The sequence below is a fragment of the Elephas maximus genome, chromosome 10 (assembly GCF_024166365.1).
Source record: "Elephas maximus indicus isolate mEleMax1 chromosome 10, mEleMax1 primary haplotype, whole genome shotgun sequence".
Classification (NCBI taxonomy): domain Eukaryota; kingdom Metazoa; phylum Chordata; class Mammalia; order Proboscidea; family Elephantidae; genus Elephas; species Elephas maximus.
In genome coordinates this window covers 19,677,856-19,703,253 of record NC_064828.1, presented here as the reverse complement: position 1 = coordinate 19,703,253, position 25,398 = coordinate 19,677,856, and the positions used below count along the sequence as shown (strand labels likewise).

Sequence of the window (25,398 nt, the reverse complement as noted above, 5' to 3'; positions counted from 1 at the left end):
TACAAGAGGGACTTTGGGAAATTATTTAAATTCCCAATACCTCAATTCTTCATTTGTAGGATGGGGATGTTATTGTTGTCAGGTGCAGTCTAGTTGGTTCCAACTCATAGCAAAGCTACGTACAACAAAATGAAACACTCCCTGGTCCTGCGCCATCCTCGTAATTGTTGCTATGCTTGAGCCCGTCACTGTGGCCACTGTGTCAGTCCATCTCATTGAGGGTCTTTCTGTCTTTCAGTGAGCCTCTATTTTACCAAGCATGATGGCCATCTCCAGGGACTGACCCCTCCTGATAACATGTCCAAAGTATGTGAGATGAAGGCTTGCCATCCTCGTTTCTAAGAAGCTTTCTGGCTGTACTGCGTCCGAGACAGATTTGTGTGTTCTTCTCTCAGTCCGTAGTCTGTTCCGTATTCTTCCTCGATACCATAATTCAAAGGCATCAATTCTTCTCTGACAATCCTTATTCATTGTCCAGCTTTCACATGCATATGAGGCGATTGAAAATACATGGCTTGGGTCAAGCATACCTTAGTCCTCAAAGTAGCATCTTTGCTTTTTAACAGTACAAAGAGGTCTTATGCAGCAGATTTGCCCAATGCAAAACGTCATTTGATTTCTTGACTGCTGCTTCCATTTCTGTTAATTGTGGAGCCAAGTAAAATGAAATCCTTGACAACTTTAATCTTCTCTCCATTTATCCTGAGGTTGCTTATTGGTCCAGTTGTGAGGATTTTTGTTTTCTTTATGCTGAGGTGTAATCCATACAGAAAGTTGTAGTCACTGATCTTTATCAGTAAGTGCTTCAAGTCCTCTTCGCTTTCCGTAAGCAAGGTTGTGTCATCTCCCTATCACAAGTTGTATTCACTGCAAATACCTTTTTCAACAACATAAATGACGACCGTACACATGGACCTCACTGCATGGAATACGCAAAAAGCTCAGCTTGAAATCTGAAACCTTGTAACTTTAGAATCAGTAATGAACTTGTTAATTTCTTATGTCCTCTGGGTAACTGTAGAATAAGCTTAATTCTTCGTCCATGTAAAACCAAAAAAAAAAAAAAAACCCGTTGCCATCCAGTCGATTCTGACTCATAGTGACCCTACAGGACAGAGTAGAACTGCCCCAAGGGGTTTCCAGGGAGCAGCTGGCGAGTTCAAACTGCCAGCCTTTTGGTTAGCAGCTGAGTTCTTAACCACTGAGCAAGGGCTCCCCTCCATGTAAAAGGCCCAGTTATTTAAAGAGAACATTGAGGAGATGTCACACCTTTTTTTCTACACGGTACTAAACATGCTTTTCCTTCAGATTTTTAAAAAAATGCAACATAGTTTCAAATCTTAGTATCCTGATCAATCTCCTGTGAACTAATGCCAAAGTAATACTGGATCAAGTGCCAAATGACTGGGAGACACTGTGAGTTCAGAGGGAGAGGAGAGCGAGTGGGTTGGAAGAATAAGGGAAGATTGTCATGGAGGAGGTGAGAATTGAACCGGGCTTTGACATTTTGGACAAGGGAAAGAACATGAGAGAACATTCCAGATTTGGGGGAGTGGAGCTAAGTATGTTCCCAGTATTAACTAGGATCGTAATAAATATTCATTGACTATATGTTTGTTGAATAAGGGTTGGTAGTATATAATGGCTGTAGAGCTCCAAGTTACCTGAAACTGAAAGAGCTCTAGTGTGAATACTCATACGTAGAAAGCATCTTCTTCTTGTACTCATATAGTAATAATCTAGTTCAAGTTATTTCTTACATGATTATCTGCTAGTTAGTGAGCAGAACTTAATTTGTCCCTGTAGGTTTCCCTAATGCTAAAATACATTGCTTGTTCAGATTGTCAGAGGAGATCAAACTGCTCTAGAGATGACTCATGTTGTGCAGTGGAAGTGCCAGTGGGCCGGCTGGAATTCTTGAGGAGTAGTTCTAACCACAAGGGCAAGTAGGCCCCTGTGGGCCATTGGCAGTATTGCAGTTGTCCGGGAAAGAACACTGGCAGCCCTTCCCCAGTGGAGCTGTAAGTTGTGACTTCGTGACCTTGATGCCCAAAGGCCATAAACCAGCATTTGAAGAAAGCATTAAACTCTGCTTGATACTTAGACATGCTGTCTTATAGCCCTGGTGGAGTAGTGGTTAAAAGCTCAGCTGCTAATCAAAAAGTCGGCAGTTCAAATCCTCTAGCCACTCCTTAGCAACCTTATGGGGCAGTTCTCTCTGTCTTATAGGGCCACTATGAGTCAGAATGGACTCAACAGCAATGGGTTTCATTTTTTTTTTTTTTTTTTTTGTCTTGGAGTTCAGTCTCTGGGGTAGCCTCATGGAGACACAAAATGCCTGCTTTGGGAGTATTTCCAAGAGCAGCTGCCTTCCTTATCCACCTAGTCAATTGCAGAGGTTATTCAGTGGAGGGAGAACTAGGTTCTAACATCACAGCCCCGACTGCACGTGGATTTTACTTCCAGAGGGCCCATCTCGTCTTTGTTCCTATGTCTGTCCTTCCCTCATCCTAACCTTTCCTCTCTATCACTGCTGCTGTGCGATATATATTCAGCCCCATGGTGCTTCACCTATCATGCTGAAACTGAATTTTGATCTTGATTTAGAGATCCCAGCTAGATAAGGTCTTGTGTAGTTTAGGTACAATTTAATCAGAAGGCACTCAGCAGTAGGCAGGACTTCCAGGGGCCTTAAGAGCACAAATGATTCACCTGATGGTTCATCTCAGTTCCTTCCAGCAGCAGCTGGCCACTTATCTGGCCTTACACTGAGCAAACCATAAAAACCAAACCTGTTGCCATTGAGTCGATTCCAACTCATAGCAGCCCTGTAGGACAGAGTAGAACCATAGGGTTCCCCAGGAACACCTGGTGGACTTGAACTGCCAACCTTTTAGTTATCCTCCCTAGCTTGTAACCACTATGCCATCAGTGTTCCCACACTGAGGAAAGGAAGAGTTACAAAAATGGGTGTGATGTCAGTAATTCTTAGGAAGGTCTCCTGTAGTCAGATTTCTCCTTTATTTGATTGGTGACACTTGAAATGTTTGGGTTTTGCCCTTAGCTAGGAGAAAAAAAAAAGAAAAATCCTTCTATTATATGGCTAGAGACAAGACTTAGAATACAAACCCCGTCAGAGTAATAACACATAAACCTAATTAAGACATGCAAAGGTATAAAGGACTTGTGCCAAGTTCTTTCTAAAGAGGAGTTTTGGGAGTGGATTATGCATTGCATGCTACAAAAGGGTAGGAAGTAGGAGGGGACTGTGGCAATATATACTTGATAAAAGCAGACCCCTGACTTTATAAAGTCTTTCTGTTTTTTCCGTCTCAACAATAGAAAGTAGTCTGCTTAGGGATAATGCAGTGTTGAGAGGCAGAAGGCAAGCCACACAGTGATCTAATACTTGCCAAAGCAACACTATAGCAGTAACGCTCCAAATCTCAAATCGCATGTTAAGTGCTTATGTGTGTTATTTCATCTTCACAACAGCCTTGTAAGGAAGGCATGAATGTTATGAACTTTTACAGATGAGGAAACTTAGGCTTTCAGTCATTAATTTATAACCACTGTGTATGCTGCCTCTCCATTTGAAAATATTGCACTACATAGCTTTCCAGGTCCACCTTTATTGTAGAAGGCATTTTTTTTTTTCTCTTTTAGGAAGATGTAAATAAAAATCATGGTCTTGTTTTCTGACTGTCGTAAGTCATAAAAAGGTCGTAAACTTCTACTTGGTTCTCTTGAGTTGGTCACTCTTGGAACCCAGCCACTATTTCAAGGGGAAGCTGAAGAAGACGTTAGAGAGGGCTAGAACCAAAGACTCTCACCCACAGTCCTGGCCGAGGTCCCAGCAAGCACCAATTTGCAAAATATGGGAGTGAGTCATCATGAAAGTAAATCCTCCATCACTCAGATGATCCACCCCAGCTGATCCATCACATAAAGAACAGGCTATCCCCACTTGGTCTCAACCTACCTGGAGCAAAGGAGAATGAAGAACACCAAAGACACAAGGTAATTATGAGCCCAGGAGACAGAAGGGGCCACATAAACCAGAGACTACATCAGCCTGAGACCAGGAGAACTAGATGGTGCCCGGCTACCATCAATGACTGCCCTTAAAGGGAACACAACAGAGAATCTCTGATGGAGCAGGAGAGCAGTGGGATGCAGACCTCAAATCCTCTTAAAAAGACCAGACTTAATGGTCTGACTGCGACTAGAAGGACCCTGGAGGTCATGGTCCCTGGACCTTGTGTTAGCCCAAGGCTGGAACCATTCCTAAAGCCAACTCTTCAGACATGGGTTGGGCTGGACTATAAGACAGCAAATGGTACTGGTGAGGAGTGAGCTTCTTGGCTTAAGTAACACAGGAGACTATGTGCGCAGCTCCCATTGGAGGAGACTTGAGAAGGCAGAGAGGGACAGGAGCTGGTTGAATGGACACAGGGAATACAGAGTGGAGAGGAGAAGTGTGCTGTCTCATTAGGAGGAGAGCAACTAGGAGAACATAGCAAGGTGTAGATAAGTTTTGTATGTGAGACTGACTTGATTTGTAAACTTTTACTTAAAGCACAATTAAAAAAAAAAAAAAAAGAGCAGGCTATTCCAACTGAGCCCAGCCGAAATTGTACAATAATGAATATGTTAAAAAATTATTGTCTAAGGTCAATTATATACATATACATACACATACACATACACATACACATACACATACACATACACATACACATACACATATACATATATACACATATGTATGTGTGTGTATATATATGGTTTATGTTTGAGAATCCGCTGGAACTGGCTCTCAAACCCAGAGAAGTAAGTTATCTTGTTTCCCAAGCTTGATAATTAGCACAGTGCTTTGGTCTGTGACATGACAGAAGCCTTTGGAGGAGACAGAGTAACAATTCGTTTTCTAGAAACCAATGACCATCTTCCCCTACCTCTTGCCCAGTCAGGCAACATGCAGTAGAGCGTCCTTTAGAGGTGATTTAGGTTGTTCCACTCCCAACCCCACCCCCATCTCACTATCTCCCCTTCTCTCTGTATTGTTGGTGACAACTTCTCTGTTCATTTATCTTTGGTGGCAAAAAAGGTTTAAAAAGGAAAAAAGAGAACAAATTGTACATCGAATTCTCATTAAAGGAACTTAAAAGTAATTGAACAACATAGGAGAATGAACTTTTGTTTTTGGGCTCAGTTTTTGCTACAAAGACATAGAAATGCTAGACAAAATAAACAACAAAAATTTTTTTTAAATACATACCAAGTTCAAATAAAAGAAATTAAATATCTAGGTGCCAGAAATGGACAGAGAAAGTATATCCAGAATGATAAACAGGTGCTTACACAGTGGAGTCCCACTGAGATTGTTAGCTTTGTATACGGACATAAGGGGCTGGGGCTAGGGTTTTTATTTGCCTAGATGTGCAACCAGGATTGGAATTGAGCCTCCCCATATGAGCTCCAAATGATGAAAAGAGAACCAGGAAAATTCTTCTTGCCCATAGAAAATGGCAAGGAAGCTGGCTTTCTGTATATGGCCTTAGATTGTGGAGGATTTTAAGAAGAGGAGTAAGAAATTGGAAACATAGGCTAGTACCATTTGTTGGTTTGGGACCAAATTTACACTCTTTGTTTAGTGCAGGAAGCCAAGCTAAGAAAGTAGCACTAAAATTGGTCTCAGCAGAAGTAAACATGAAACTACTCTTTTATGCAGACATAAAAGTACTCAGTTACTTCCAGAATATACATCAAACAATTCTTACTGAAAATAAACTCACAGTAAAAATTTACAAACCAAGTGAGGAAATCAACGACCATGAAGAAGTTAAAAAAAATAAATAAATAGAAGGAGGAATCTTGTACCATGAACTGGAGATGAGAAAATGAAGACTATAAATCTATAAAATATAATACATAAACTCAAAATCTATAGTATAAATATATCTAAAATGATTGAATAAATAAAAAGGAAGACTATAACTGGACAAATAAAAAAAGATTTAAAATAAACAGAAAGAATGTTTAGAAATAAAATAATCGTGAAGTTAAAAGCTTATTGAATGAATTAAATATTAGACAAAAATGTTAGAGAAAAATTATATTAGGAAAATTAAACACAAGGTAAGAAAAGATGGGACGTAGAAACAAGTGGTAGGAGATATAGGTGATAGAATGATACCTTTTAATAGATGTCTAATATATAGTTTTTTTTTTTTTTTTTAATATAAGGAGTCTCAGAAGGAAAGAATGAAGGCCAAAGATATAATGACTCAGAATTTTTCAGGCTGATAAATGCATATATCCTTAGGTTCAGAAAGCATAACTAACCTCACGCAGGCTAAATGAAAAGAGTTACACCCAGTCAAATAGTAATGAAACAGTTTAATACCAGAGAAAATTCTAACAGCACCCAGAGATAAAAGACAACAGCAAATGATGCCAAGAGACAGAGGAATCACATCTTCAAAGTGCTCAAGTAAAATAACCCTCAGCCTGTAATTCTATACCCCGCCATATTGTTACTCAAAAGTGAGAAATTTTTCAAACAAGGTAACCTATTCAGTGACCCCAGCTGAAAAATCTAATAAGTGGAATTTTTTGGCAAGAAGGATATTGAGCCCAAAAGTAGAGTAGAATTCAAGAAATGATGCTGAAAAGGAAACTGGTAAGCATGTTGATAAACAGAAGTAAGCACTGAGTGTTTTAAAAAATGGAAAGAGACTAACTGGGAAGTTGTATTTAAAAATAATGTTGTTGAACAAAGATAATAGACGCCAATAACTTGGAGGTTGAGGGGTAGGGTCCTTATTGGAATGAGTGCATTCAAAATTCCTTATAATTACTCAGGATGACGAAGAGATTATTAATGAAGCTTAGATATTTCTTCAGTTTAAAAGTTTTTGTGAGAGAACTACTAAAGAAATAAAAGTAGAATGTATTACTTTACGTGAATAAAGGAAGAAAGAAGGAATAAAAAAATAATCAACTACAAGGTAAAAAAGAAGGGGAAGGGAGAAAAAAAAGGATAATCAGCTGAACACACAAAATCAGAGGGTAGAAATAAGTTCGAACATGTCAGTTACCATGAATGTAAATGGGTTAAAGTCACTTTTTAAAAGGCAGAGATTTTCAAATTTCATTTTAGAAAATCCAGCTAAATGCTATTCATAAGAGGCATACATGAGACATACAGTAAAATTTGAAGTAAAGAAATGGAATACCAGAGATATCAGGCAAGTACTAACCGGAAGAAAAGTGGTACAACAGTACTATTATCAGATAACATGAAATTTAAAACAAAACTGTTTATTAGGGACTGACGAAGTCATTACTTAATGCCAAAAATCATAATTTACCAATAAATATAACAATATAGCCTCCAAATATAGAAAGCAAACTTTGGCAGAATTACAAGGAGAAACTGAGAAATCCAGTGTAGTAGTGGATAATTATTTCCTATCTAGTTAGTGAATAATTAGGAATGATATAGAAGGTTTGAATAAAACAGTCAAAAATTTTGACTTACTAGATGTATCTGGAACTCTGAGTTCCTCAAATCTAAGAATTTCACTGTTCTCAGGACATAAAATACATTTACAAAAATTGTTCACATATAAAAACACAAAGGAAGTCAAGCAGATACCAAAGAATTAAAACAAACATCACATACTTTGACCATAATACGAACAAATTAGAAATAACAAAAAGTTAAATAATTTTTTAAGTAATTTATGGATCAAATATGGAATTATAATGGAAACTACAAAATACTTATACATAAATGACAACAGAGCTTGTGAGGTGTAGCTAGAGGAAACACAATAGCCCTAAAATGTTAAAATAAAAGATTGAGAATAGTAAGTGAATAATACAGCAGACTGAAGTAGAAAAAGATAAAATAATGATGACAAAACGATAAATAAGAAAGAAATAAAAAACCCAGTGCCATCGAGTCGATCCCGACTCATAGCGACCCTATAGGACAGAGTAGAAATAGAGCAGTAGAAAGGATCAACAAATCTGAAATTTGGTTTCTTGAAAATCTAATGAAATAAACCAATCTCTGACAAGACTGATTAAAAAAAGAGAGAGTTTACACGAATAAATAATATGGGACTAACCCAGTGCCGCGTGGACTAGCTAAAGCAAATTTGGAAACCCTGGTGGCGTAGTGGTTAACCAAAGCTGCTAACCAAAAGGTCCATAGTTCAAATCCACCAGGCGCTCCTTGGAAACTCTATGGGGCAGTTCTACTCTGTCCTATAGGGTTGCTATGAGTCGGAATCGACTCCACAGCACAGAGTTTGGTTTGGTTATAGCAAATTTAACTGCAGATCCATATATGATTTTTTAAAATCATAAGTTTTGTTTTAATATTCTATACAAATTAATACAAAAATAACGAATCGACAATTTTCTTGAAGTATTAAAAAAAAAAATAGACGCTACCAAATTTGACTCAAGAAGAAATAGAAAAGCCGAGATTATATTCATCAGAGAAATGAAATTGGCAGGCACAAAGGTACAATGCCCAGATAATTTTGCAGATAACATTTGTCAAACCTTTAAAAAACAGGCTATCCCTCTCTTTTACAGGAGCCCTGGTGGTGCAGTGGTTAAGAGTTCTGACTGCTAACCAAAAGTTTGGCAGTTCAAAGCTACCAGCCGCTCCTTGGAAACCCTTTGGGACAGTTCTGCTCTGTCCCATAGGGTCACTAAAAAAAACCCAGTGCCATTGAGTCAATTCCCTAGGAGTCAGAATCAATTCGATAGCAATGAGTTTTTTTGGTTTTGGATTCTCTTACACAAAGCTGTGTAGAGAATAAAAGGAGGAGAAAACTCTTTGACTTCTATTGTGAGGTTCGAAAGACCTGAACACCAAACTTTCATGAGGGTAAAAGGAAAAAAGTTGTAAGCAAGTTTTACTTATTATACCAATGCTAAAGCCTAACTAAAATGTTAACAACACTCTAGCAATGGATATGACCAAGTAGGATTGTAGGTATTGTTCGGCATTACAGAACCTTTAAGGGAGGCACATTAACCAACACATGATTGGAGAATAACTACTTGAACACCTATTCATGATAAGAGCTTAGCAATGGGAATGGGGAGCAACATCATTAACATTATCCACTAAAACCTAGCACCAATATCACATTTATTGGGAAGAGTTTAGAAGCATCCTTTTTAAATCTATAAATAGGACAAGAATTCCCACTATCACTATTTCTATCCAATTCTGTCCTTGAGGCCTCAGCCAAAACAAAATGGCAGGAAAAATAGCTAAGTATAAAGTCTAAAAAAATAAAATAAAATAAAGTCTAGACAGAAAAAAAAAAAAAATTGCACTTGTAGACAACATGAATTCAACTTAAAAAATCTGAGAGACTACACAGCTTTTTAGAGCCAATAAGATAGTTTAGCAAATTTTCTGATAGGTGATTAATATAGAAAAACTAATAGTGTTTCTATATACCAACAACAGCCAATTAGAAAAATGGCCTAAAATAGATACTGTTCACAATGGCAACAAAACCCATAAGGTAACTTGGCATAAATTTATCAAATTAAGTGTAAAACTTAATTAGAACAGGATTATAAATCTTGTTAAAGGCCATAAAAAATAAAAAACCTGAATAAACAAAAAGCAATACCATGTCTAGTATGATAAAATGTCAGTTCTTCTCAAATTAATCTTTAAATTCAATTAAGTTCTTATCAAAACCACAACAATGCAAATGGAGGAGTAAAGGGCCAAGAATAATCAAAATAATTAAAGAAAAATAGTAAGAATTTTTTATATCAACATAACTTCTTTAATGGTAAATGAGTGTGAGATTGGTTCATGGGTAAAAAAACAGACTAGTGAAATAGGCCAAAACCCATAAGCAGACCAGCATATCGGTGGGGATAGGGTACACAGTGTATGAGGAGAAATAGACTACTCAAGAAATGGTGCTTGAGCAATTAATTATCCATTTAGAACAATAAGAGCCCTGGTGACACAGTGGTTAAGAGCTTGGCTGCTAACCAAACGGTTCGCAGTTCGAATCCACCAGCTGCTCCTTGGAAACCCTATGAGGCAGTTCTCTTCTGTGGCAGTGGGTTGGGTTTTTGGTTTTTGTTAGAAAAATAGATAAAATTAGATTCCTGTCTCACAACATACACAAAAATAAGTTCCGTGTGGATTATTAAGCTTTCAATGTGAAAAGCAAGGCTTTTAGGAGAAAATATGGCCAAATATGACTCTTTGGTCAGAAAGATACAAAAAAAAAAAAAAAAAAGTTTTTTTCCTCAATAACTCCCTCCACACAAAGTCCCCATAAAAGATTTGATATATTTGACTATAGCAAAATTAAAATCTTATGTATCATGAATACTGTCACTTATGGAAACAAAACTAAAGGTAAAACCATAGCCAAAATAACTGATTTGCAATGCAAATAATCGCCAAAACATTAGTATCTAGACTTAGAAGTAAAAGACAATAATGCCCTCCTGGTGCCAATTCATGCCACTCATCCTGGCCACCAGTGAGCAAAGGATATAAACAGTTGATTTATGGAAAAGGAAACTTGAATGGCAAACAAACGTATGAAAATGTGGGCATTCTTAGAATATAATCAGGGAAATGCAAATTCATACCATAAAAAAACCAAACCCATTGCCACTGAGTCAATTCCGACTCATAGCTACCCTATAGGACAGGGTAGAATTTGAACTGCCAACCCTTTGGTTAGCAGCCGTAGCACTTAACCACTACGCCACTAGGGTTTCCTTTCATATCCATCAAATTGATAAAAATACCTCATATTGGAAAATGGTAATACATCCCTTCACACGATATGTTGAAGTTCTAACCTCTGTGCCTGTGAATGTGACCTTGTTTGGGTGAATAGTATCTTTCTTCGAAGATATGATCAGTTCAGTCATACTTTGGAAGGGTGAATCCTAGTCCTAATTCCTCTTTGAGTGGTATCTATAAGGAGAGAACAGACACGGAGAGGGTCACCCATAGGGGAAGGCAGATGCCATATGAACATCTATCTACAAGCCAAAGAATACCAAGAAATGCCTGGAGCTACTAGAAGCTGAAAGAAGCAAAGAAGGACCTTCCCCTAGAGCTGACAGAGCGAGCATGGCCCAGCTGACACCCTGAATTCAGACTTCTAGCCTCCAAAATTGACACAATAAATTCTCTTCTTTAAAGCCAGCTACTTGGTGGTGTTTTTGTTACATCACTACTAGGAAACTAGGACAGAAAAGGTATGGAAAATTTTTAACTCTTATATGTCGCTGATGGAAACCCTGGTAGCATAATTGTTAAGAGCTACCACTGCTAACCAAAAGATCAGCAGTTCGAATCTACCAGGTAGTCCCTGGAAACCCTATGGGGCAGTTCTACTGTTGCTATGAGTTGCAGTTGACTCAAAGGCAATGGGGTTCGGTTTTTTGTTGTTGTTGTTGTTTATGTTGCTGATTGGAATTGAAATTACTTCATCTAATTTGGAGAAACAATTTGGGAATAGTGTTAAAGTTGAAGATGCATATAACCCAAAATTGTACTTCTAAAGAGGTGCCTTAGAAAAACTCTTGAATAGGAGCCGAAGAAGACATGCATACACCTGTTCATTGCAGCATTGGTAGTAAGAGCGAAACACCAGGAAACTACCTAAATGTCACCCCCAAACGAAAGGATAATGAAGGTGGTATGTTTAAAAATACCAAATGTCAATTTAAATAAATGAACTGGATCTACATATTTCAACATGGAAAAAAGTGGAAAATCAATTTTGAATGAAAAAGAAAATTAAGATACAAAAGGATATGCACAGTGTATCAGTTATAGCACCAGTTGCTGTCCAGTCAGTCCCGACTCAGGGAGACCTCACGTGTGTCAGAGAAAACTACGCTCCGTAGGGTTTTCAGTGGCCGATTTTTCAGAAGTAGATCACCAGGCTTTTTTTCACAGATGCGTCTGGGTGGACTTGAATTGCCAACCTTTTGGTTAGTAGCTGAGAGTGTTAACCATTTGTACCACCCAGGGACTCCTATATAAATTATGCAAAGTTTAGAATACAATATAATGTGGGTGTTATTTGTGGTAAAAGGCTAAAAACCCAGATGAAATTGAGAGATCTCACCTTCAGGATGGTGGTTTCCTCTTTGCAGAGAGCATGGAGAATGGGATCCTTGTTCAAAAGAGACTTCAGATATGTCTGTATTTTATTTTATATTTTCAATCTAAAATGTAGCTAAATATTAACATTTTTTTATATCAGGGTGGTGGTGACATGATGTCTATAATACTAGGCTATTGACTTCTGTTAGAAATATTTCACAATAACGTGATCACAATCTTAAGCATTATTGCTTAGTCCAGCCATTGCCTATTGCCTACTGTAGCATGCATTAACAGGCACCAGTTCTCTCATATTCCTGTAGCTCTAGCTCCAAGTGACTCACGCATTCTTGCTTTTACTTGCTTGGTAGAAATTTGAAATCCCAGCAGCTAAAATAGTAGCAGACTAAACTGAAATCTGCAGAATGAATGCCTCCAGCAAAGGTTCGGGAGAATAAGGCCCCTGTCCGTGTGTGGTCAAAAAATCAGGGTGAAAGAAAATGGGGAATCCAGGGTGTAAATGGGAAGAGTGCAGACACATTGTAGGGAATGAAACCGAGGCCATGGAACACGTACAAACTGTGGAATGAGAATCTAATTTACTGTGTAAACTTTTACCTAATGCCCAATCAAAAATTAAAAAACAGGTTGCAAATTGATCAGAGGTAGTTGCTAAAGTAGGTCAGTGTCCCGGCTTCCTTGAGATACTTACCCCCAACGCATCCCAAGATTGTCCAACTGCCTTTCTTTACTTATTTGGTTAGTGTTATTGTTCATCTCTTTGAGATGGCAGTTCCTAAACTTCGGAATATGTGTGTAAAAGTAGGTTTGCACTCTCTGCTTGATTTGAGACACAGACGTTCTCTGACAATCTGAGTGATCAGATTTGTATGTGGAGGGTAGGCGCGTTCTGGGTCTGCAGCAGAGGCCTTGACTTCCTAGTTGTTAGCTCTTTCTCTCCCTCTCCAAATAATGGCAGGTAGTAAGACAAGAAAACATTTTGCTGAGTTAAAAATGAATGCGCACTCGGTATATGGTTTTTACTATTCAATTTAAAACGACTGACTTCCTGTCACGAGTTTCCTTTGATATGAATAGTGTTCTGTTGAATATATTCAGACTATTTTTAAAAGGTTTATTGGCTGTGATTCCTAATTCTGATAAGCACACAATTCTCAAATTTGTATTGTGAGGAAAATTGATGTCATCGGTTTCTTTTTTCTTAAATATGTCCCCTTCTTCCCTCATAAGATAAATGACTTATGTTTCTTATGTCTTAGAGTATTGTTCCTCCTCTTTTTGAAAAAGAGCCTTTGTTTTATGATTTTAGCCGTGAATTTCTGTATAGTTTGGTATGAGGTCAGTAATTTTCCATCAGGATAGCATTTTTGACCATGCTGTCAGGTCATTTATATGTTAATAATCTTTCCTTACCTAGGTCTGAGACACTTTAGCAATGGCCAGGTACATATGTCAAAGGCAGCACTGTTGTTTCTTTGAGACTTTGAAGCCATTATTGGTAACATAAAAGGATGTGTCTGCCATTACCAGCTGGAGGTTGAATGGCTAACCAGAGAAAGTGCCCTCAGAGAAGATGACCAAATCCATGAGAGACTGTTTTGGTTTCTTCCTACTGGCTGAGTCTTAGAATTAAGCTGGAAAACCTGAGTGAGTTTACCAGGCACGTAATTATCGATTTAGTACTACTACTACAAGAATCTATTCTTTTACAGTAAGGCAGCTTGCTGCTTCATATTCCCAATGTTTGTACCACTTCTAGTAATTTCTTTCAGAAATAATTGGACCCAATTTAAGTTTATATGCAGAAATGCCTAAGCCTACCTAGGTTCTAACTAGCACTTAAACTTGAACAAGATGCTATTGTAGCTATTTTCTATAGCAACAGAAGAACCAAGCAAGGTAGTCAGATCAGATAATATCATCAGTTTCCACAGCTGAAGACATTGAATTTGAGAGGCTAAATAACTTGCCCAGGTTGCAGTTAGTTGTAGAGATAGGGCTGGATAGGATTCCTCAGATTCCGTAAGGCCTGTCCAGTTGCTGCACACACACACGTCTTCAAGTGGCTATTAAGTATATAAACTTTGTTATACAGTTGGCCCTTGGTATCTGTAGGCTCTGTATTCAGAGATTCCGCATCCATGGATTCAACCAACCACAGATCAAAAATATTGGGAAAAATAAATGAAGTTTCAAAAAGCAAAATTTGCATTTGCCGTGTGCTGAGCACTACGCTGAATACACATGAATATCGGCATCCCCTGCTGTAGCCTCCCGCCATTTCACAGCTTTCTCAGTCTCTCTCCAGAATTCATTGTTTCGATATTGATTGGCTCGTGTCTCATTCATCTACTACTTGTGTGTACCCTTTGTTTCTGTGAAAAATGTCTCCTAAAAAGCAATGCAGCCAAAGCAATCCCTCAAAGGCTAAGTGTAAGGGAGTTGGGGAGAGTGAGAGGAAGGAGTTAAAGGCTAGTAAGGGATGTCTGGCTAGCTACATAACGTGTTAGAGCCTCCAGAACTCCATAATCACAGGCAAATCAGCATCCTCGTTCCCAGAAGAGCTCAAGAAACTCAGAGACAAGCCACCTTCCAGAGCAAACATTCAGTTGTGATGAAGCACCTTTTTTACATAGCATTTACATTGTATTAGGTGTTATAAGTAATCTAGAGATGATTTAAAGTATATGGGAGGATGAGAAAAGGTTATATGCAAATACTACACCGTTTTATACAAGAGACTTGAGCATCCTCAGATTTTGGTATTTGCAGGGGTCCTGGAACCAATCCCCCGCAGTCCTGGACGACTGTTTGTATGCATATAGCTAGGTGACAAATAGTCAGTGATTAAAATAATTGTACTTTGTTTTTCTTTGTGCATGCAGCACTATGCTTAAATAAGTAAGATGTAATTTCCCTAGTTCTTCCCACAGTATTTACTAAATTTGTCATTTCCATCAGTGTTCATATGATACTGAGCTGGATAAAGAACATAATAATCTTAAAAGAAAAAAAAAAAGGGCCAAAAATCACCTCAGAAACTGAGTGATGTAGATTTGTGGCCTGTGTTCATTGTATTAACCAAATAATTATCCAACATGCATTTCAGTTCGTGCTTTTTAGACTAGACCCAAATTCATATTGCTAAATATTTGGGAATATTTGGATGACTTGGAAGAATTGATTCCTAAGCAGTAGTCAACTTAGCTTCAGGGCATTTTCCCATTTTTTTAGTCCAGAGACCTGCCTTCGTCTCATGCATTATGAGGAGTTCTGGCCACCTTGGCTGCCATGCTGAGTGCCACCTGCCCACAGTACACCCCGAGGCCGAGATCTGCTGCCTTTGCTTTTCAAAGGGTGTTACCTGTTGGAGCATCCTCATTAGAAATCTCCCTTGGACACCCCTGTTCGGGAGCAGTTTCCTGGACTAAGGTCAGCTTATTTTGCAAGTAGTTGTTATGAGGCGTGTTTGGGGGGAAAAATGCATACATATTTATTTCCTTATTTAAGATTCCCTCCATTGTCGGCAAGTTAACTTTCCTCACCTGTGAAGTGGACATAAGATTTTATGGCAGTGATGGGAATTATTTTGGAAAGGTCTAGAGCGCAGATATGCTTTCTTGGCTAAGAGCCCTTTTTTATTGACATCACTGAAGTCTTTGAATCTGACCTGTTCACTGAGTTCTCCGTGTACATATGCTTGGTTATTAAATACGTACCTGCAGAAGGTAAATATTTCCTTTTCTGGTTTTTTTTGTTTGTGCGTTTTTTTCCTACTGGGCTTTTCCAAAGCTAATTTATCTGCACAGAGACATATGTTTTAGGTCTGTACTTGTTAATTTACCTTGGAAAAATTAGGTCATCGTCAAATCTGGCAGTGTGGCTTATAAGCCTGGCAAAGTGGTCTAATTAAAAGCTTCCCTTAGAAAAAAATAAGGAAAAAATGATTAGTGTCAGTGATATTTTCAGTTTGGTGGTCTGTGTATGTATAGGTATATGTCATTTCTCATGTTGTGTTAAAAGTATGTCAACTGTCTGCTAATAGTTCATCTCTTTTCTTCCACAGCCTCCAAGTCTGTTATAAATAGTATGCTACGGGACCCTTCTCAGATTCCAGATGGAGTTCTAGCAAATCAGGTCTATCAGGTATTAATCACAGCTGTCTATTTGCAGTGGCAATGCTGTTATCTGCCTAGCAGAGTAAAGGATTTTAAACCTCATTTAATTACTGTCATCATAAACCATCACTGAGGTCAGGGTGCACCATAAATGGCAATGCAATATTTGCGAGAAGAGTGTTTCACTTTTTAATAGCTTGCTTTTATAGTGAATAAAAAGCATGCAATTTTTGTTTTGTGTGATTAAATCTCAACAGCCTTTTGATAGTTCTTCTTTTTGGAAGAAAAGTAATTACTGCTTTTAGGGTACTGGTTAACTGGAATAGTTTTTATAGTCAGGCCGCCCCAGACCCCTTCTCTTATTTGTCTGCAGTGCATTGTGAACGACTGCTGTTATGGACCACTGGTGGACTGCATCAAACAGTATCCTTTCCTATAAAATTTTAGGTGCACAATTGACGAGCGTAGACACAGTGGAGGAGATGTGTCTAGCTTTAATCTGACATAAAGTTCTACTTCACAAAACACATTTCAGACTCTTCGACTTTACATTCAATCAGCTGGAGGGTCACTGCCGACCATGCCTTCCTACAGCTTAAGAGAAATCCGGTGGGCCCCGGGAAGATGGCAGCTCAGCAGTTGTACATTCACACACTTATTTCAAAGCGCTGGGTTTTCAATGACTTTAAAGGTACAGAGTCATTAGGCAGGTAATACAGTGTCTTGGATTGTATTTTACTATTCCAAGGAACATTTTTTTTTTTTAACATAGTAAAGTTCCATTTAAAATGAGCCCAATCCTGTTGAGTTTACTAGAATAAATTTTGAGCCTGGAGTTCAAGGTGATGATGTGATTAAAATGCCGCCAGAGACCACCACATTTTAAGGAGCAGTAAATTCTTATTGCTTAAATGCTGATCAAAATCCAAGCTGTCATTTGGATTCCTAACACACATTTTTAGAGAAACCTCTGTACTGTTTCCCTCTAGACTAAATTCAGTGTGAAAACAGATGGCCAGGCATTCTTCATTACAGACATTGTTTATATTTATTATAAATTATTCTTTATTATTTAAAGAGTTAATGCATACTCCTTAAAACAGGATTCGAATGAATGCTAACTCCTTATGAAGTGGTCCATTATTAATCAGTAAACTTAATAGTGTTGTAGTAACAGTATTTTGATAATCCTTGACTGCGAATGCTATTTAAGTAGTTGATAATTTGAAATTTTTATGAAGATTATATCTATAAAAGCCCATGATTCTCAAACTTCTCCATAACATGAACACGTTCCTCCTGTTACATGTTTCGTGAACATGGATGGCACTGCCACCAGTTGTGACTCGGTGAGGCTCTTTGTTGGAAGCCCTTGCTGGTCAGGTGTGTGTGCACATCTGTGTGTGTGTATTTATATCCCAGCTTGTTTCACAAAGGCTTTGAGTCAGGAAAATTTCTGTAATGAAGACTTCTCATTTTCTCTTTCATAAATAAAGTTAACCTTTGAAATCTAATCTTTTAATTGCACCCTCTTACAAGAATACTTGGTACCTAAGAATATATTTATTTTCCAAGTCTGTTCGCCTGATGTAGCTTAAATTAATAAAGACACAGCATTGCCATAAGCTCATCTTTCTATTAAACCAAAGTGAAACTGTACTTCTCGTTTCAGTGTAAAATTGATGACAGTGTTAGAAACTGTAGGAGTGCCAAACTCATGTAACTAGAGTGATAAAGTTTAGCACATTCACATGACAACCAACACCATCTCAGAGTATCTGGGTTGAATTACATGTTAATTTTAAAGCACATAAAATAGTTAAAAATCAACTTAAAGGCAAGGCTTTGAAAGCATTATGTCTTTTGAAGGATTGCATATTGATTTTAAATGTAACTATCTAATTATATATGCATGGACTAAAGCATGAAGTCAACTGCTTTCTAAATGCCAGGAGGCTATTTTTCAGTAATAGTTGAGATGCTTACGGGAAACTAGGCTGCTGTATTGCTGGTGAAGAAAATGGCTTGTAAGGTTATTTACAAGTTTTGCCCCATGGTCACAGCCATATATCAATAACAGGTATTATTATAGACAAAGTCTAAGTGTTTCTGCTTATAGCACATTATAAATTCTGTTTGGAGTATTTTCCTTACATTTTTGCCGTCATTCACTTGCCTTTAAATTTTGGCTGTTATTGCCAGTAGGTTTTACTGTAGCACATGATTTCAACTGATAAAGATAATGATAAACCCACAAATTGCATTCACTGGCTAGATTATAATTTTTGCAGTTCCACGATGCCTATTGCTAGTAAAATTACTGTTTTTATAAGCTTTATTTTCTAGACCTTGCACTTTACATATGTTTATATCAAGCAAAACATAATCAAGAAGTATTTTTGAAATTGATGATTGGATTTACCATGCAAAATGAAGGCTGGAAACTTTGTAGAGAAACTGATTTTCTCTTTGCATTGTGGTAACAGTTTTATGCAGTGCAGATACCCTTACAGAGATATTTCCTGCGTGGATCAACAGACTGTAGCAGATCATGGCACTTCTATGAATGGTTTTATCTCACACTGAATATAAATGGTTGGTTTCCCATGTGAGTGAAATGACGTTTGTATGTTGTCCTGATAATTGGGTGACGTTTACATTGCTCACTCTCAATAAATTGCATCGTTTTTTAAGAAGGAAAGCTCACATTTAGTAGATCAAATAGGTGCAAAACTTTTTACTCCATTATGAAATTGTTGCATGTAGACATTTGTATAAGAAGAATAGAGTATAAATTGGTCATTTACTAATAAGACACCCCAAAAAGCACAGTATCAAAGAATATAGAAGCTGTCATTGCAATTTCTTTTCCTTTTGGTATCTACTGGATTTTTTCCTACATAGCCATGCCCATCCACACCTTTCCTGCCACAAATTGTATTCACTGACACAGAAGGCATGAGAACCCAGCCACCTAAACTTTTCAAAGTGTGGCTGTAGGACACGGCAATTAGAGAGACAAGGAAATGTATAGGAATGATGCAGGAAGCTGAAAATGCTGTGGGTTTCATTTCTCTACCATCGGTAACCTCAGTTTCATGATTCAACATTTTAGATGTAAATAATTTACAGCAATACAAGTGAGAGTACGTTTATGTGGAATAGAAGTAAATAATTTAGCTCTAAAGTGTGGGATGCCCCGTGTAATGAGATACCATTGAGAGGTATTCATCAAATGTCTCCAGTAGCTTTTGCAAATGTGTGATTTAAAATTTTGATTCTATTATTCTGTCTCAATTAGAAATTGAATGTGAATAGCCACAGGCATTGAAGGGGCAAAAAAAAAAAGGTGTAAAAAGGCAGTAATGATGACAGAGTGTCTTTGGATAGTGGACGTGAGTGGCCACATCCCTTGAATTATAAAATTTAAAAGATATTGACCTGAATGTGTTGATAAAGGGCAGAATAATTCTCTAAGAATTTTTAACAAATACCATATACTTTTTATCTTATTTAAATTGAGCTTTTGTAGTGCGTAATCAGAATCAAAGAATCTTTGGTAAGCCAAGGACTGACTGTAACCAGGTTGACATTATCATTGAAATGGAGAATTAAGGTAATTATTCAAATAATTATTACCAAATGCTTTTGACAGAATGAAAGTACGAGAATAAGACGGCACTCCTTTTCAGACTTTGTGCAATCTCATCCCTTTGGAAAATAGATGGAATTTAAACTCCTGCTTCTGATTCCATCATTGAGTAACCAGGGGACCTTCAGCAAATTCTTCAGCCTCCCTGAACCTTATTTACCATGAGTATAAAAAGGGACTAATAATAGTACCTACTCATGTCGTTGTTGGGAGGATTAAATAAGATGATGATACCTTAATAAGCACAAAGGCATATCAGTACATGACATTTAATAAGTAGTTGCTATTATCAGTTGTTATTATTATGTAAATAATTTTAGTACTTTTAGAGACACCATAAACATAGGCTTTGCAGAGATCTCTGTTCTTGTCCTCTGCTCAGCCACATCTTAACTGTATGGAACTTACGCAGGTTCCTTAAGCCTCTCTAAGCCTTACCTTTTTCATCTATAAAGATGGCGGTAATTATGCAGGAGAAATAATTTATGTAAAGAATTTAACACAATGCTTGGCACATAAAAACATAGTAAACAATAAATGTAAATGTGTATATTTATATGTGTATGTATGACATATACATACATGGTCATGTATACACATGAGAAAAAGACCTTGAAACAGCCTCTGTACCCACGCCCCAGCCCGCTGTCCTTGACCAAGATGCCCCTGCTCCAGATTACATACACTTCTCACAAGCTCAGTTTGACTTCGGACGTTACAGGTTGTAGACAGTAGACTAGAAGTAGAGGAGCTGCTAGAGGCTGCCCCGGAAGAGCTGTGCCTTTACAACCTTAAGATTCGAAAAGATTTATACAACTCTGTAAGATTACAAACACTTTTAGAGCAAAGACTGGTTGCTATTCTTTGCTGCACGTAATAAGTGCTTAATAAATGTACACTAAGTTGAATTTAGTGTCCCTGGGGGGTACAAATGGTTAACATGCACAGCTGCTAACCAAAGGCTGGAGGTTTTTTCAGAGGCACCTTGGGAGAAAGACCTGGCAATCTACTTCCCAAAAATCAGCCCTCGAAAACCCTATGAAGCACAGTTCTACTCTGACTTACACGAGGTTGCCATGAGTCAGAGCCAACGACAGCTGGTTAAGTTGAATTGAGGGATTTTTAGCACAGCACAAAGGATGCTTAAAATGACTTCTCTCTTTTCAAAAGAAGTTAAAGAACTCATTCATTTCCCAATATTTGTTTACCCAAATCCATAAAAACATTATAGAAAAATTGCATGGAATCATTTAAATGAGAGATGCGTATAAAAATCTCATTCCTCGAGGGATGTGGGGTAAAAATGGAAATGGTTGCTGTGTTTGCCTCGACTGTCCATGTCATCCCAAAGGACAGATCTGGTGTTGTTTCCACGTCCTTTATGGTATACTTCTCTGTTGCCTACCTTAACTAAAACCTCTCAGTGCCATTGGTCATGAGCATGAAGTCCTGCTAAGAGACTTGCTTCTAGAGAAAAACCTGTCCTTCCTGGGTAAGTATTGCTTATCTCTTCTCTAGCTTCATACATCTCCATGAGTGCTTAAACATTTTTTTTTTAATCTTCCATTTGGAGTTATTTTGTGCTAAAGGAAGACTGAACGATGATTGATGCTGTGCGTGTTTTCTTTTATTGATTTAGAACCAAGCAGGATCTCCGTTACCTAGTCCCCTGTATATACAGCAAAGGCACAGGCTTGCAATTAATATTTTATAGAATAAGTGGCTGAAAAAATGCCTTAATATCTGTTGCAGTATTACTTTGGGTGTCATGAGATAGTAACCATAATCCAGGCCTTATGAAAGAAACACAAAGAAATATTATCTATAAAATGCTTTATATATTAAAAAGAAAGGTTAGAAAAATTTATGTGAGATATATTTGGCTCATGTATTGAATGGGGTGGTACTTTTACTTGAAAGCAAAATATTAAGCTTTTATTACTTTTAGCCAAACATTAATTATTGATACAGACTTAGTATGATTTTTTTTTGAAGCCCTGTGTATCTGCATATGTTTGCATGCCAATGTGGAATCTTACTACAGATTGTTATTTCTCTCAGTATTTCTTTAGCATTAGAAATTAAGCCTCAAAGGTCATACATTTCATAACTGATCATGAAAACCATAAAACAATCTACAATAAATTAATTCTCATTTTAAATATGGTAATTTTTTGAAGGTTCTGTACAAACCATTGTATTATTATTTATTGAAAATGACTTTTATATGTCCATTTTATGTAGATATATATATGCATATGTATGTATGTATGTATTTATATGGAGCCCTGCTGGCTAAATGGTTAAGAGCTCAGCTGCTAACCAAAAGGTTGGCAGTTCAAATCCACCAGTCGCTTCTTGGAGACCCTATGGGGCAGTTCTACTCTGTCCTATATGGTTGCTATGAGTCAGAATTGACTCAGTGGCAACAGGTTTGGTGTGTATATACATGGAAACCCTGGTGGCATAGTGGTTAAGTGCTGCGGCTGCTAACCAAAGGGTCAGCAGTTCAAATCTGCCAGGCACTCCTTGGAAACTCTATGGGGCAGTTCTACTCTGTCATGTAGGGTCGCTATGAGTCAGAATCGACTCGACGGCAGTGGGTTTTTTTTTTTTATGTACACACACACACATATGTATACACACACATACAGTTGTTGTTAGGTGCTGTCGAGTCAGTTCTGACTCATGGTGACCCTATGCACAACAAAAGGAAACACTGCCTGGTCCTGAGCCATCCTTACAATCGTTGTTATTCTTGAGCTCATTGTTGCAGCCACTGTGTCAGTCCACCTCATTGAGGGTCTTCCTCTTTTATGCTGACCCTGTATTCTGCCAAGCATGATGTCCTTCTCCAGGGACTGATCCCTCCTGACAACATGTCCAAAGTATGTAAGACGCAGTCTCGCCATCCTTGCCTCTAAGGAGCATTCTGGTTGTACTTCTTCTAAGACAGATTTGTTCATTCTTTTGGCAGTTCTTCGCCAGCACTACAATTCAAAGGCGTCAATTCTTCTTCGGTTTTCCTTATTCATTGTCCAGCTTTCACATGCATATGATGTGATTGAAAATACCATGGCTTGGGTCAGGCACACCTTAGTCTTCAAGGTGACATCTTTGCTCTTCAACACTTTAAAGAGGTCCTTTGCAGCAGATTTACCCAATGTAATGCGTCTTTTGATTTCTTGACTGCTGTTTCCATGGCTGTTGATTGTGGATCCAAGCAAAATGAAATCCTTGACAACTTCAATCTTTTCTCCATTTATCATGATGTTGCTTTTTGGTCCAATTCTCAGGATTTTTGTTTTTTTATGTTGAGGTGTAATCCATACTGAAGGCTGTGGTTTTTGATCTTCATTAGTAAGTGCTTCAAGTCCTCTTCACTTTCAGCAAGCAACGTTGTGTCATCTGCATAACACAGGTTGTTCATGAGTCTTCCTCCAATCCTGATGCCCCGTTCTTCTTCATATAGTCCAGCTTCTCAGATTATATGCTCAGCATACAGATTGAATAGGTATGGTGAAAGAATACAACCCTGATGCATACCTTTCCTGACTTTAAACCAATCAGTATCCCCTTGTTCTGTCCAAACAATTGCCTCTTGATCTATGTAAAGGTTCCTCATGAGCACGATTAAGTGTTCTGGAATTCCCCTTTTCGCAATGTTATCCGTAATTTATTATGATCCGCATGGTTGAATGTCTTTGCATAGTCAATAAAACACAGGTAAACATCCTTCTGGTATTCTCTACTTTCAGCCAGGATCCATCTGACATCAGCAGTGATATCCCTGGTTCCACGTCCTCTTCTGAAACCAGCCTGAATTTCTGCCAGCTCTCTGTCAATATACTGCTGTAGCCGTTTTTGAATGATCTTCAGCAAAATTTTGCTTGTGTGTGATATTAATGATATTGTTCTATGATTCCACATTTGGTTGGATCACGTTTCTTGGAAATAGGCATAAATATGGATCTCTTCCAGTCAGTTGGCCAGGAAGCTGTCTTCCATATTTCTCGAGATAGAAAAGTGAGCATCGCCAGCGCTGCATCTGTTTGTCGAAACATCTGAGTTGATATTCCATCAATTCCTGGAGCCTTGTTTTTTTGCCAAAGCCTTCAGAGCAGCTTGGGCTTCTTCCTTCAGTGCCATCAGTTCCTGATCATATTCCACCTCTTGAAATGGTTGAACATCGACTAATTCTTTTTGGTATAATGACTCTGTGTATTCCTTCCATCTTCTTTTGATGCTTCCTGCGTCGTTTTGTAATATTTTCCCCATAGAATCCTTTACTATTGCAACTCGAGGCTTGAATTTTTTCTTCAGTTCTTTCAGCTTGAGGAACGCCGAGTGTGTTCTTCTCTTTTAGTTTTCCATCTCCAGCTCTTTGCACACATCATTATAATTCTTTACTTGGTCTTCTTGAGACGCCCTTTGAAATCTTCTGTTCAATTCTTTTACTTCATCAATTCTTCCTTTTGCTTTAGCTGCTCGGCATTCAAGAGCAAGTTTCAGAGTCTCCTCTGACATCCATCTTGGTCTTTTCTTTCTTTCCTGTCTTTTCAATGACCTCTTGCTTTCTTCATGTATGATGTCCTTGATGTCATTCCACAACTTGTCGGTCTTCGGTCACTAGTGTTCAATGCGTCAAATCTGTTCTTGAGATGGTCTCTAAATTCAAGTGGGATGTACTCAAGGTCATATTTTGGCTTTCGTGGACTTGCTCTGATTTTCTTCAGTTTGAGCTTGAACTTGCATATGAGCAATTGATGGCCTGTTCCACAGTCGGCCCCTGGCCTTGTTCTAACTGATGATATTGAGCTTTTCCGTTATCTCTTTCCACAGGCGTAGTCAATTTGATTTCTGTGCATTCCATCTGGCGAGGTCCATGTGTATAGTCACTGTTTATGTTGGTGAAAGAAGGTATTTGCAATGAAGAAGTCATTGGTCTTGCAAAATTCTATCATTCGATCTCTGGCATTGTTTCTGTCACCAAGGCCGTATTTTCCAACTACTGATCCTTCTTCTTTGTTTCCAAGTTTCGCGTTCCAATCGCCAATAATTATCAATGCATCTTGATTACATGTTTGATCAATTTCAGACTGCAGCAGCTGATAAAAATCTTCTGTTTCTTCATCTTTGGCCCTAATGGTTGGTGCAGAAATTTGAATAACAGTCATATTAACTAGTCTTCCTTGCAGGCGTATGGATATTATCCTATCACTGACAGTGTTGTACTTCAGGATAGATCTTGAAACATTCTTTTTGATGATGAATGCAACACCATTCCTCTTCAAATTGTCATCCGCAGCATAGTGGACTATATGATTGTCCAATTCAAAATGGCCAATACCAGTCCATTTCAGCTCACTATTGCGTAGGATATCAATGTTTATGTGTTCCATTTTATTTTTGACGATCTCCAATTTTCCTGGATTCATACTTTGTACATTCCAAGTTCTGAT

The 25,398-nt window shown here is 38.0% G+C and overlaps 1 protein-coding gene across 4 annotated transcripts in view; it reads left to right on the top strand.

Moving 5' to 3' along the window:
* Positions 1-25,398, top strand: part of CDIN1 (CDAN1 interacting nuclease 1) — a 244,842-nt gene that overhangs the window by 101,185 nt on the left and 118,259 nt on the right. For 3 of the 4 annotated variants that reach the window (XM_049899628.1, XM_049899625.1, XM_049899626.1), the window contains exons 6-8: positions 16,233-16,312; positions 16,658-16,707; positions 21,361-21,428. In XM_049899628.1, coding sequence (XP_049755585.1) covers positions 16,233-16,312; positions 16,658-16,707; positions 21,361-21,428 — 198 coding nt within the window. Of the gene's footprint in view, positions 1-13,514; positions 15,599-16,232; positions 16,313-16,657; positions 16,708-21,360; positions 21,429-25,398 lie in introns of those variants that run through there. The other variant, XM_049899627.1, reaches the window with a different exon arrangement.